At 32.8% G+C, this 14,811-nt stretch overlaps 1 protein-coding gene and 1 long non-coding RNA gene across 2 annotated transcripts; one reads left to right on the top strand and one right to left on the bottom strand.

Moving 5' to 3' along the window:
• The first annotated feature begins 665 nt into the window (after positions 1-665).
• Positions 666-14,422, top strand: LOC128896657 (hexamerin-like). Its single transcript, XM_054160016.1, has 7 exons — positions 666-875; positions 3,515-3,848; positions 8,973-9,222; positions 10,402-10,570; positions 10,947-11,263; positions 11,602-11,954; positions 13,959-14,422. The coding sequence occupies exons 1-7, from the start codon at positions 666-668 to the stop codon at positions 14,366-14,368; spliced, it is 2,043 nt and encodes a 680-aa protein (XP_054015991.1). The 3' UTR covers positions 14,369-14,422.
• On the bottom strand, positions 9,145-9,912 carry LOC128896658 (uncharacterized). Its single transcript, XR_008462058.1, has 3 exons — positions 9,741-9,912; positions 9,443-9,662; positions 9,145-9,265 (listed from the first exon to the last, which is right to left on the bottom strand). It is a non-coding gene; the product is annotated as an uncharacterized LOC128896658 (long non-coding RNA).
• Positions 14,423-14,811: the final 389 nt, after the last annotated feature.

The following is a 14,811-nucleotide window of genomic DNA, read 5'->3' as shown; positions in this document are numbered from 1 at the left end:
GGCCCAATGTGTGCTACAATCGGTGGCAAAAGTAGTCCAAAGTAATTAAAAGTAATTAGAAGTGAGTAATCATTACTTTTAACAATTACTGTCCATGTAACTGCAATTACTTTAAAGTAATTAAAAAAGTAGTTATAATTATTTTTTAATTACTTTTAGGTATTTTTGACTATTTTAGATTTGAGACGTCTTTTAATTACTTTCTGGGCCGTTATAAATAATTATTAAAAAGTAATTGAATTACTCAGGAATTAGGAATAAGGTATTGCATAATTACTAAAAAAAAAATTAATCAACGATTACTTAAATAATTACTTTCTAATTTCAAAGGAATTGTTCCAAATTGTAATAAATTCCAAATCATTATGTTACAGCCTTGCGAAAAATACAGATAACGAAAAGGTAGGAACCGACTGATCACGCGTGCTGATTGGATCGTTCGAATCGGGCACCCTATCAATGTCAACGTATGCGACACGAAACGAAAAATGAAGATAAAGCGTTTTTTAAAGCAACCACCCTCACGACCGTAGTCTAAATCGACCATGATATATATTATCGACCTATTATCACGTTTCGGAGAACACGAACTCGGTATATAAAACCGATCACAACTTACATTAATCCGACTCTAATCCGACTTTAGTTCAACGATGATCGCGAAGATGAAGCTCGTTCTCTGCATTTTGGCCAGTTTTTGCTTGCTGGCGCAGGCCGACCAATCGTCTACAACTGATGCAGTTCACCTCGCTAGGCAAAAAAACATCTACGAGCTTTTCTGGCACGTCGATCAACCCACCGTCTTCTTCCCTGATCTCCTTCAGCAGGCTCGTACTTTCAACATCGCTGACAACGTAGCCCAATATGGCGACCAGGTGGGTTTACCTTTCTACAATCTTTATTTGGACAAATAATTCGTGCTAATTGAACTTTCCTTTTAATGAAACTTTACATTCAATTTTCATATATTTCATCCTGTTTAACTTGCTTATTTTCATTTTAAGACCTGATTATATTTTTACACTTTTTAAATGATAATATATGATATGTTATGTCTAAGCTGATGATAATAATGAAAATTCATATTTTCACGGATACAGAAAAGAAATAGAAACAGTATAACAAACTCATAAACATTATAACAAAATTATTTTAAGGAGTTGTTTCTAATTTACCATTTTGCAATTAAAACTTGTTACATAAAGTAACCATTATTTCAAATGAATTGATATTATCTTTAAGGGGTAAGGACACTCCGGGTCCTTAAAAAATGAGCCAAGTTCGAGAATTTTTTCAGAAATTTATTAAAAAAGAAGTGGAAAATTCAAGTAGAGTATTTCATTAAATGCATATTAATGTGCAAAAACAAAATTTGTTTATATGTTTTTCTTCTAAACTGGCGGTTTCAGTACCCAAGATTTCAAAGCACCTTTTATGTAATGCCTCAAATGGACGAAAGTATTGAGCACACAAATTTAAAGCTAGAACAAAAAGCAGAACATTTTCTGTAAATATATTGTAAAAGCTAGTTGACAGAGTGTGAGATTTTGAAAAAAAAAAAGTTTTCACGTAAAATAGCCCACAAACAAACAAAAAAATCAATTATTTTCCGAAAATTTCATCGAAAAATTGTCTGTGAAAGAAAAGGTTCCAAACTTACTGCAAAAATCATACGCTATCGGCTAGATGATGCGTTACAGATGTCACCTTCAAAATTTTAAGCGGGGAGGGTCAAGTAAACAACCGCTTTTTCGCGAATTATTTTTGAAGAGTGCGTAATATATATTTATTTACAACTTATTACTTGTTATTTTATAGCATATAATTTTTTTTATATAAAAATATTCATAAATGAATGAACAGCAGCTGTTTGAAGTTGACTTCTCGAAAATGCGTCGTGCAATGCATAGATCACTCTAATTGTTTGAAATAAAATATCCACCAATTTTTCGTTAAAATATAGTAACACGCTTTGCATCAACCTAGATTTAAAAAAAAAACATTTTGAATTAAAAATTTCATGCCACGTTAAAAAAGTCTTCTTATAAAAAAAATGATTAAAAACATCGTTTATTTCAATTTTTATAGAAACCTTTAGACTGATGCAAAGTCTAAAAAAAATCGGCTGAGAAATCTCTAAGCACTCGTTGCTCGGCACGCGAAACTTTGTGTTTTGAGAAAAATGCGTTTAAAATTTCCGGATCTAAATATAGTCCATCGTGTACCGTTCGAAGTGCATCACTTTAATGCCTCTGTAGGTACACTTAGACTTCGAAGTTTTAGCTGAAATGGTCGGAGCACATTGTCCAGATGGTAAACTAATTTTCTAAACAAAAAAAAAAACGTTAAAAATTTCGAACTTTACTTGACCATCCCCCCTTAAGAGAATCGGACAAGAGTTGTAGGAGTTATTCTTTCGCACGATTTGAAAAATGTAGCTCTGAGAAAAACGCGCTGTGTCATCGCCGCATGTTTGGTGCGTGCTGCAAGATCCCGAGGGAAAACATTCGAAAACGACCTCTGAGATTTCCCCGGGTTCTGAAATATGGTTTTTCTCATTCTTAAAGCTTTAAGGCGTCATACTATCAAACAAACACACAAAAAAATCGATTTTTTGACATTTCTGGAGTAGCCTTTACCCCTTAATTGCAAATATCTACAGTGGGTGTAGAAAGTATTCGTACACCGATCAATTTCCCAAAAAACTTTTGTGTGAAATTGTAGTTTCTTAACTTCTTGTTTTGTAATCAATGATATTTTACATATTCTCAGAAGTCTTTAAGATAGGTATATTCCAAACAACATTTACTCGTTAATATAATTTGTGAAATTAACAAAAAAATGCGAAAAGTGGGTGAAAGTATAGAAGCAATAAGTATTTGTACGATTCTTATGACGAACCATTTACAGCAGAGTTTGTAACGTAAACGCGTTAGTTTATTGCTCCGTACGAATTAGAAAACATCAAATTTTCAGTAACGTACTTTTAAAAAAGATTCTAATAGAAGAATAGAAGAAGATCTCATTTCGAATAATTAATAATTTCGTTAATTTAACGCTTAGAAGAGTTGCAATACTTATAAAATTAAAAGGAAATCCCACGAAGGAAGTATTATATATTCATAAATTAATGTAAATTTCGTTCTTTTCTTTAATGAAGTTTTAAAAATTAAACAGTTGTACGAATACTTATTGCTTCAATATTTCTATCGATTAATTGTGTTTTTCTTGTTAATTTCGCAACTTACATAAATAGCTATTTTTTTGTTGTAATCTATCTATTGTAGAGATTTCCGAGAATATGTAAAATGTCATTGTCTATCAAAAATATGTTAATAAATAACAATTTTAAATAGTTTTCTTGGAAATTGATCAGTGTACGAATACTTTCTACACCCACTGTACATTGAAAATACCGTTTTGAAATACAAATTACTTTCTAATTATTTCTTATTTTCAATTTCAATTAAATTTTCTTCGGTTCTCTATCACTCAAAGGTTTATTTATTTCCAGGAAGCAGTCACCGAGTTTCTGGACCTCCTCAAGCATGGAATGCTTCCACGTGGGCAGGTTTTTACGATGACCAACCCTGAAATGCGCCATCAAGCGGTTATCCTTTTCCGCGTTCTCCATAGCGCGAAGACTTTCGACACCTTGTACAACACCGCCATTTGGGCCAGGTTTAACGTGAACGAGCTAATGTACGTCTACAGTTTGTCCGTCGCTGTTATGCACCACCCAGAGACCAGAAACATCAAACTTCCACCTTTGTACGAGGTGGTGCCCAACTTCTTCTTCAACGACGACGTTATGCAACGAGCTCAAAACATTGCCATGGGTGATGTGCGTAAGTAACACAGTACTTATTTTTTTATGTTGAATTTAGTGACGATCTTGATACGTTATTAAAAAAAAAGGAAGTACACTTTCTTATTATGGGAAAACCATAGTAAGAGTTCAAGATTTAAATATTTCTTAAGATACTTTTTTTTTGCACAGAAGAATTAATGTAATGTTTTTAGAACTCCAAGAATATTTCAGGCATGTTTTAAAGTACATTTGGTAATTTTGTCAATGCATTTTACATGGAAATCTATTAGATAAAATAAATATCCTGAGAAACATTTAATACGTGACCCTCTTACGTGGTATTCTCCCTTAGGAGAGGCATACGTGCAAAACTCAATAGACAGTAACTTTTTAGATAAAATTTTGAAAATACGTATACTTATCGTACCATCAAATCTTATATTTTACAATTTTTATTTGATCGCTAGCCATTTATAAAACTCCTTGTACTTGTGAATTTTAATTAATCGGTGCATTAAATAGATAGCCACGTCCAAAATAGTCGCACATTTAATTTGAAAATAATGTTTTGATATGACATTAAATTTAGAGTTAATTATATATAAGAGTGCAAAGTCGTATAACTCGATTATAACACTTGCTTTAATTCTTGCGTTACATTATCTTCCATTTGCATTTAATTCTATACTTCTTTCAGAGCTGTAGCGTAATGATTACTTTGGAATTTATTACAATTTGGAACAATTCCTTTGAAATTAGAAAGTAATTATTTAAGTAATCGTTGATTAATTTTTTTTTTAGTAATTATGCAATACCTTATTCCTAATTCCTGAGTAATTCAATTACTTTTTAATAATTATTTATAACGGCCCAGAAAGTAATTAAAAGACGTCTCAAATCTAAAATAGTCAAAAATACCTAAAAGTAATTAAAAAATAATTATAACTACTTTTTTAATTACTTTAAAGTAATTGCAGTTACATGGACAGTAATTGTTAAAAGTAATGATTACTCACTTCTAATTACTTTTAATTACTTTGGACTACTTTTGCCACCGATTGTAGCACACATTGGGCCTTGGAACATTACTCCATTATTGTTTAAATGATTTTTCGGATGAAAATATAAAATTAGGGCATCGATAAGTTCGAATTTAATTTGTTTCAAAGTATTTTTGTGTCCTTTTATCCCCAGAGAAAGGTTTTCCACGCGAACACACTCTTTCCTTCACTTTCTACGAAAAGTTTAAATTTGCATTTGTCATGGCCCAGTGTGTGCCAAAATCGGTGGCAAAAGTAATTCAAAGTAATTACAAATAATTGGAAAACAGTAATCATTACTTTTACCAATTACTGTCCATGTCACTGCAATTTCTTGAAAGTAATTAAAAAGGTAGTTATAATTACTTTTTAATTACTTTAAGGTATTTTTGACTACTTTATATTTGAGACGCCATTTAATTACTTTCTGGACCGTTATAAGTAATTATTCAGTAATGCATGGGATTACTGATAGTAATTAAGTAATTAGGAATCCATTATATGCGATAGAGTAATTGTAATGGGAATTATTCAATTACTTGGTCAAGTAAACGTTTTGTAATTGTAAGTAAGAATTTACAGCTCTGATTTTTCGTAATTTTCTAGTAACTTTTACGGAAAATTAAGTTTTAAGTTAAAAGATATTTGAGATATGTTTTTTTAATATATTCTATCGAATTTTTATAGTGTTGTTATTATATGTACACGTAATAGCAATATCATATAAATTCAGTAATTGAATTTTGTATCGAGTTTATATAATGTTTTTATTACATGTACGTATAATAACAATATTATATGAATTTAATAAGTGGATTTTGTATTGAATTTAATATTGAATGTAATATTGTTATTATATGTACACGTAATAACAATGTTATGTATGCGAGAAGTTTCGATAGCTCATCAAGGTCATGATCGGAACTGGGTGGTAGCCATTTTTGGCTATCGACAAAAACAAATCGCGATGTTATCAAAAGTTCAAGAACATTACAGTTGAATTACAGCGAAAGCGATGATTTAATCTAATTGCAGTCGAAGAATAAATTCGACAGAGAGAAATATGTCGCAATATATTTTGACATACAATTTGACAAAAAGCTCTATCTTAATTAACGAAAACAAAGTATTTTTTTCATGAATATATTAATTAAAATACTTGTGGTATTTAAAAATGAAAGGAGTTCGAATGTATAATGTCGAAATATTAAAGAAAAATAGATGAACAGTAAATAACTATATCAGTGATAAGATTTCTTCTTTTATTAGACAAATTAGAAGGACAGTTTAAACAACATTTTTATTACAATTTAGTTCTCTTTAACATCTATTTAAAACATTCTTTAACCCTTTGACTGCGGAAGAAATAAGCTCCGAGAAATGTTTGTATTCGTTAAATTAATTTAAAAAAAATATCAGCTTATAGGGGATGATGAGATGAAACTTTTTTATGTTTACAGTTTATTCATAGGATGCGTAGTTTTGAAAATAAAAATTGAAAAGTTAAAAGTTCGTTGCAAAAATTGAATTTCAGGAAAAAGGTCTTCTAAAATTTTTTAATTCTTATCTCTGAGAATAAACGTCCTATGTAAATATATCAAAGTTTCGTCTTATCATCCTCTATGAGGTAATATTTTTTAATATATCGACAAATAAGTAATTGTCAACTAACCATGCTTTCATTTTCACCATTTCAAATGTAATCGAATTCATAGATAAATGGTCTTCTACGTTCTTAATTTCTATTTTAGAGACTAAACGTGTTATGAATAAACTGTAATTATAAAAAAGTTTCGTCTTACCATTTCCTATAAACTGATATTTTTTTAAAGTCAGACCTCTACGTCACTTGGAATTTCTAGCAAAGATTGTCCCGCAGTCAAAGGGTTAAAAAGTTTATGTGTAACGAATATATTTTAAGGAAAATAAAAAGTTGTTACTATTAACCGCCACTATATATAAATGGATTTTGCTGAAAATATGATCAGGTCTTAAAATGAAAATAAACAACTTAAACATAATAAAATATACGAAACTCGAATGTAAAGTTTCATCAAAATATATTTAGTCCTTCACACTCCATCGTGTTAATAGACATAACACACGTATAAATTAAGCGAGAGTGTGGTCTCTATGCTGTATAAGAACTCACTATCGCTTCGATATGTTATAATGTGTGTTATTATCCATTTAATATACACATTAACAAATAAACATTTCTTAATAGTCAAAACGCGTATCTGTGAGAAACGATGGGTTGTAGCTATATTTATATTTAGTGATAACTGTCTAGTTCAAGCTTCTCGTTTGAATGTAGATCTGACTCGACTACGTTAATTAATATTTAACATTTTAACTTGGTTGAGGTCTCCTGGCCACCCCTTAGCTCGGGTACCTCGAGATCGCTAAACCCGTGTAACTATATTCAATTAAACCTAACTACGGCCTCTGAGGGAATAAATTTAGAGTCTATAAGGGGTATTTTAGTCTAGATCGTCAATTTTTAGTTCTTTTTGGCGAATTTCTTATTTTTTAATGTATAAGAAATTTTAATAAAGGGTTTTGCACACATATTTATTTACATTTTAAGAACATATACAATTTTTTGCGGGTAAAAATAATCAAAATTAAACGTAGTACAAGTGATTTTGTACAATCCCTCCTAAAAAAAGTATGTTCGTAGTGCCACGATTCCGGTTGTTCTGCAGTATCTGAAATGAAAAAATCGAAAAACATCTTCATCAATATTAGCGTCGCTATGGTTCGAACCAGAATAATGATGAAATATTGAAAATTCAAAAAATGGCACCACTTTAAAGTTTAAATATCGATTTTCTGTTTTTTTTTATCCTTGATACATTAAAAAAAAATATCAAGAATAATCAGATTTTGAAAACCGTGGTTCGGACGATAAAGGCACACGTGCTGAGAATTCACTTCAAATTTGAAGTCATCCGGTCAACTAGAACTTGAGATATCACTGCAATCATTTCAAAAAATATAGTTACGAGCAAATCGCGTTGAACATTTTTTATGCCAAATACATATACTTACGATTACGATTAAAATCTAATCTTCGCTTACTTCCTTAAAATCCTCGCTTAAAGTGGAGTATCTAAAAATCTAAATGATCTATAGATGATAACATCGTTCTTTTTAGACGTTCTTAACTTCGTTAATTTTCCGAAATCAACAAAATCCTTTGATAGGTATATTTTTAAAAGTTTACATTTTAAGAAATTGCAAAAATAAAAAATTGATATTTTGAAAATTCTAAGCTAGAATACCCCCGCAATTGTACGACACCCGGAGAATTATTTTTAACCCTCTATTTCCCTTCCCTTATCCTTCTTTTTACTCTCTTCTTTCTGCAGTTAACTTGCAAGGCATTTGCTCTGATACTGCCAGGTTGATGGTGCTGGCAACCGTCATCAATATTGTTATTAGTTATCAGAGACATTATACAGGGTGTCCCAGCATCAGTGGTACAACCGAGAATGAGGTGATTCTACATGAAGAAATAAATCGAAAGTAAGGAATAACATTTTTTCATTTGAGGTTTCGTTTTAGAGAAAATCGATTTTGACTATTAAGCGAGTACGGGTACACGTAACTATGGCCTAGATAGATTGATCTCGGTACAGACTTTAAATTCACTCTAAATCCGTAGACAGAAATGAGTAATACAGCACATCATCTTGATACTAATGATATGAGTACTACTTATAAGTGTCATGTATATGAGTACTATTTATAAGTGTTATATGTATAAACATAAATATGACTTGTATCGGGATCCATCCATCTAAACCATTGTTACGTGTACGCGTACTCGCTGAATATTCAAAACCGATTTTCTCGAGAACGAAACCTCAAATGAACAAATTTTATCCTTTATTCTCGATTTATTTTCTTATGTAGAATCACCCCCAACTGGATTGTACTACCGATGCTAGGACACCCTGTATAATTGAAGACATATGCGTTATCTTGTGAAGAAACTACAATTATTTGGTAAAATGTCTCTATAACACCTCTACTTTATCTACACAATATCTTTGATTAATATGAATTGTTACAATAAGATACTTGTATATACGAAAATTGTTTTAATTTAACAGCTAGTGCAACAAGGACTGTGGGAAGCGTTCATCATTTCGTACTTCCGGCCAACTACAGCGGCTGGTACTGGACTAGGGAAAGTACAACCGAAGAAAGAATAAACTACTTCACCGAGGACATTGGTCTCAACACATTCTACTTCCTGGTGAACCACGACTTCCCTCGCTTCATGCCAAGCACTAAATACAACTTGCCTAGCCAGTTTCGTGGGGAATACTACTTCTTTATACACAAACAAATGTTGAACAGGTACGTTAAATAGCTTCGCTTGCATTAATAATTTATTACACATCTGAAATGAAAGGATAAGAAAGAAAAATAGATACTTCAAATTAAAGCGTTTCGCGGAAATTGATACTTATTTAATAGGTGTATGCATAAATTTTCTACATTATGTTTAGATGGCGCTATAAATCGATATATTGCCATTTATAAACTAAGTATTTCTATTGTTGATGATACTACACACTTTATATCTAGACAAATAAACATCGTTGACATAATCTCATTTTTAAATTTTTTCAAAAGTGTAGATTCCATTAGTTTAACTTCTTGAGGGACGAATTTTTAATGTCGTTTTTTTACTTTACTCGAATGCACACAAGCCAAAGCAATCTTTATCTCCAAATCGATTTTGTCACACGTATATATTATCCCATTTTAATATTATATTTTCTTTCATTCAAAACCTGTAAAATACATTACTTTTGAAATTTTGATCAAAACCTCTCAGATACGTTTAAGTAGCACTTAAGTCTTCAACATACTCGCACAAAATCTGACATGCTGCTCCACTTAGTGCCTGATTTCGCGTGTAATGACCCTAAAGAAATGATGCAATTGTTAATTGCATATGCACTGCTGCATCTCAAAAAAATTTAAAGGCCTACAGGTGTAGTGCTTTTCGAACCAGTTATCTTTCTTCTTTGCCATTTTTTGGTAAATACAATAATAACGGAGTTATGACTTGAAACAATTGCGTGGACCACCCTGTATATAATAATAATATAATATTATAATATATATATTAATAAAATATATTAAAATATTAGAATATGTTTGATTAATTAATATAATAATATTGCTATTTTGTTTTGTATAAGTGCATATATTTTGCTTGTACAGGGTGTTCCAGAAGTGTTGGAGGTCCTAGAAAGGGGTGGTTCGGGGGGTGATTTGAAATACTCTTTCCTTAGCGAAAATGTTATCCGAGGCTTTATTAAGGAAAAAATGTTTCAAACCACCTCCTGAACCACCCCTTCCAAGGACCTCCAACACTTCTGGGATATCCTGTATATTTACCATGTATTTATCATGTGCGCTTATATCATAAATGCATAAAATCCGCAGTTTAATACCTAATTAAACATTCTATCGTATCCCACAGTTTATATAGGAAACGCCAAAGCTAACTAAAATTTATTTCAGATACAACCTAGAAAGATTGTCAAACGACTTGGGTCCAATTGAGTACGTGAGCGTGGACAAGCCCATTGTAAATGGATACTATCCTACGATGCACCATCGTAATGGACTTCCTTTCCCTCAAAGAGAAACCAACGGAATCATACCTCTTCATATGCATAACTATGTTCAGGTAAGGATTTGAGTCTACTTATAGTGGTCAATAGTTAGAAATTAATGAAGCTTTTGATATATCTTGCAACAGTATGCACAAATTAATATCAAACTGGATTACTATGTGCTAAGATAGAAAGTTCCGTCCAAGCTGTAGACTCCTCCTAAATGAGTAATTAGTTAAATTGTAAAGTTTGGGTCTTTGAGTCAAGTGAAGTGAAGCTTTTGATAAATCTTGCAACAGTATGCACAAATTAATATCAAGCTAGATTACTATATGCTAATATAGAAAGTTCCTTCCAAGCTGTAGACTCTTCCTAAATGGGTAATTAGTTAAATTGTAAAGTTTGAGTCTGATTACTTTACAACGATCATTCTCTTGGGCCCTGTTACAGATGCTTAAGGACCTCCACCAGAGAATTTCGACCGCCATCGACATTGGCTACGTCGTGGACAAGGCAGGTCATCATATCAACATCTACACAGAAAATGGATTAAACATTCTGGGTAACATCGTAGAAGGTAATGCAGATAGTATCAACATACAGCTCTATGGACAGTTGGATCTAGTTTTGAGGAGACTCCTTGGATTCGGTTTCCAATCCAATGTCCAATATCAAGTCGTACCCGGTGCTCTCGAATACATGAGCACCAGCTTGAGGGATCCTGTTTTTTACAGCATGTATAAGGATATTCTCACTTACTACCACAGGTTTGCATCGTTTTGCTTCGTTTCTTTCACTTACAGTCTGTTGAGAAGTAGCTCCATACATGCACACCTTTACTGGGTGTTTAAATGTCTGTTGAATGAATTTCTTAGATTGGATAAACCAGGCATGAATGATGAAAGAAAACATAACATATTACAATATAACTGAACATAATAGAATTTAATACACCATAATACAATGTAACTCAACATAACCAAACAGATCATAATACCGAATTTTCTTTCGCCCAAAATAAATTCTGCCGCAAATGCTCTTCCCGAACAGACTGTATCTTGAACAAGGAACTGATGAATACTGAAACAAATACATCCACTTTTAGATACAAGAAGAACCTGCCACTGTACAAGACAGAAGAATTGCTATTCCCTGGCGTGACCGTCACTTCGGTAACCGTAGACAGGCTTGTGACGTACTTCGACTATTTCGAGACGATGCTGAACAATGGATTGTCGATTCAAACTCACAACCAAGCCGCGAATACCCTTATTCTGGCACGCCAGCAACGCCTGAATCACAAACCGTTTACGTACCACATTGTCGTAAACAGTGACAAGAATACCAGGGCGATGATCCGTATCTTTCTTGGACCGAAACGTGATGTTTACGGACACGAGCTTCGTTTAGCGGACAACTACAAGAACTTCCTGCAAGTGGATGAATTTCTCGCGGACCGTACGTATACCTTTACTCGATGAAGTATTCATACAATAGGATATTAAAAAATGGTCAATTTTGTGGGAGCTCTAGCACTTTTAGTAATGAACATATCGGTTTAAAACTTTTTTTCGTTATAGATCTCATAGAATCCTGCAAAAAACGTATAGAATACGTTTAACTCTTTAAAAATGAATGAATGATTTTAATAACAATTCTCATGGGCATTTGCACATCGCTTTTGGTCGAAAACTAAAATTGTCTATAAAAATTATTTTTCACTTCCTTGCTGGAAATGAAGCAAATTTTGTTAAATAATATATCTATTAACTTTAATTATCTATGAGAAAAAAAATACAAAATTTATATCAAAAGGTATACATAGGTATACAAAAGGTATAAACATACCAGAAAAATATCTCGAAAGGTATTCGTTTCTCGAAAGAATATATTTGCCAACAATGTCATGTCTCATCAAGATGTACAACGTCTGTTTGAAATATTTTTTTAAAGGATCATTTCTTTTTTCGAAATTATGTTTCTTTTTTGTTCGGAAAATTTCTCGGACAATTCAACGAAACTTGCATCATTTTTTGCGAGGAAGTGAAAAATAATTTTTATAGACAATTTTAGTTTTTTATAGACAAAAGCGATGTGCAACCCCCATGAGAATTGTTATTGAAATCATTCATTCATTTTTAAAGAGTTAGGTTTTCATTTTAGAGAAAAAATTTCTCCACGTTTTTTTGTAGGTTTCTGCGAAATCTAAAACGAAAAAAAGATTCAAACTGAAATTTTCATTACTAAGAGAGCTACGAATTTTTAATGATTAGGCAACTTTATACAGGGTGTCCTAAAAATGTTGTAACACCTTGAAAGGGGTGGTTCAGGAGGTGATTTGTAACAACTTTTTCCTTAGCGAAAATGTTGTCCGAGGCTTCGTTGATGAAATATTAACGGAAAACACTGACCAATCAGAGCGCGCATATACCGTTGGAGCGGCCGCGATAGCGGTATCACCTCCCGAACCACCCCTTTCAAGGTGTTACAACATTTTTGAGACACCCTGTATATACTTTTCCGCTAAAAAGAACTACAAAATAGACTCTTTCGATAGTTCCACATTTTTCAAAAATTCTTCACCTAAATACACACCGTTTTCCGTTCTGATAATTGAAAACCGTTTGGTCAATCAAGTGTTACAATTTTATCAAATTTTAAATCCGACGCACAGTACAGAATACGTACCTATATTGGACAGTAACACGAATTTGATTAAAAATATAATAAAGTTGGTGAGATGTATGTTGTACAGTATGAATACGTCCACAAAACTGCGCATACAATTTGTATGCAGTGGATGGTGGAAAGATATGTAATTCTTTACGGTGTTATAGAATTTTAAAAACCATTAAATTTTGTATTTAAAATTTGTTCGATATCTCTTATGGTTTCAGAGATATTAGCAAAAATATAAGTAATCGGTATTATTTCGAAAGGGTATTTCCACCCTTAAAACCGTTTTTGGGCCAAAACGGAAAAGAGCACTGTGATTAGGCCACCACGAGCTTTATTTCTGCAAAAATTCAAATTTTTCTGCATGTGATAAATGCCGAACTTTTCCCTTGTTAGATTGGGGGCTGCTCACTCCATGCTTTTAAATAGAACCGAATTTTGTCGGACTGAAGGAGTGTTCAATACTAACGTAAAAGTATAAAGGTAACAGTTTCTAGAGTTCTATAGTTCTTTCCTTTCCATTGAACTTACATTTCCGCTAGTAACACTCAAATATTATTATTATTTACAGTGCTATCACATTAATGCCATCAATTCTTGAAATTTTTATTTTATTGTATTGTCCACTTCAAGTCCTGCAAGCTTTGGCAAAATTCGCCATGTTGGGGGGACCTAAGTGAACTATCTCTGATTTAGATAGACGTGTACCTTGACCTATGTATATCATTCGATGGTTTTGAAGCTCGTAGAATGTTAGGTTTCTAACAGACATAAATTTCATTCCAGTGAAAGCCGGAACCAACAACGTCGACAGAGGAAGCCACGAATCCACTTTCGTCATCCCAGACGAAGTTCCTAGCCATGCATTTTACAAGAACATTGTGGCGAACATCAAAGGCACCGAGACCCACATCCAAACCGTGTCCAAGTATGGTTTCCCCGACAGACTAATATTACCTAAGGGCAAAAAAGAGGGTATGGAGTACCAACTGTTCGTGATTGTTTCGCCAATCGACACGGACAAGTTCACGCACGTCAGGGTAGCTAGCTTGGGCGATCTTCCGGTTGACGGACGCCCCATGGGATTCCCCCTAGACAGACCCGTTCATCCGCGCCACTTCATGGTACCCAACATGGCGTTGACTGATGTAGTCATTTACCACAGTGAGATGGACGAGTTAAACGTTACCGCTTAAACTCTACAAATATATAGTATTCTTAAGTTACTAGAACGAAAAAGAGATGTATAAAGAGACAAAATAAAATTGTATGAATATTATGTTGTGGTTTCCCATCAATTTCGCTCAAGCGAAACTGTTGAGGTTTTGCGTGGAAAGGAAATAAAACGTGCGCAGTTATTTAGTTTTCGTAAATAATATAAAAAAAAATATATTCTGTTTGTGGTTGATTTAACACACTAAAGTAACACTCGGTGTCTGCAATTATTATGGACGATGTCCTTAGATTATGAAATAAAATTCTTGAACCACGTTTGACAGTTTTACGCTTAGCACGTTCGTTCATTCCGACATTCATACAGGGTCTGCCCCGGACACATTCGCACTCGCACACACTCTTTTGTTTTCAGTGTTGCCATCTTTGCTAATAGAAGCAACACCAACCTCTGAAATTATTTCTC

Source organism: Hylaeus anthracinus, unplaced genomic scaffold, assembly GCF_026225885.1.
Source record: "Hylaeus anthracinus isolate JK02 unplaced genomic scaffold, UHH_iyHylAnth1.0_haploid 11919, whole genome shotgun sequence".
In the NCBI taxonomy this organism is placed as follows: domain Eukaryota; kingdom Metazoa; phylum Arthropoda; class Insecta; order Hymenoptera; family Colletidae; genus Hylaeus; species Hylaeus anthracinus.
This window is presented reverse-complemented; position numbering and strand designations above follow the sequence as displayed.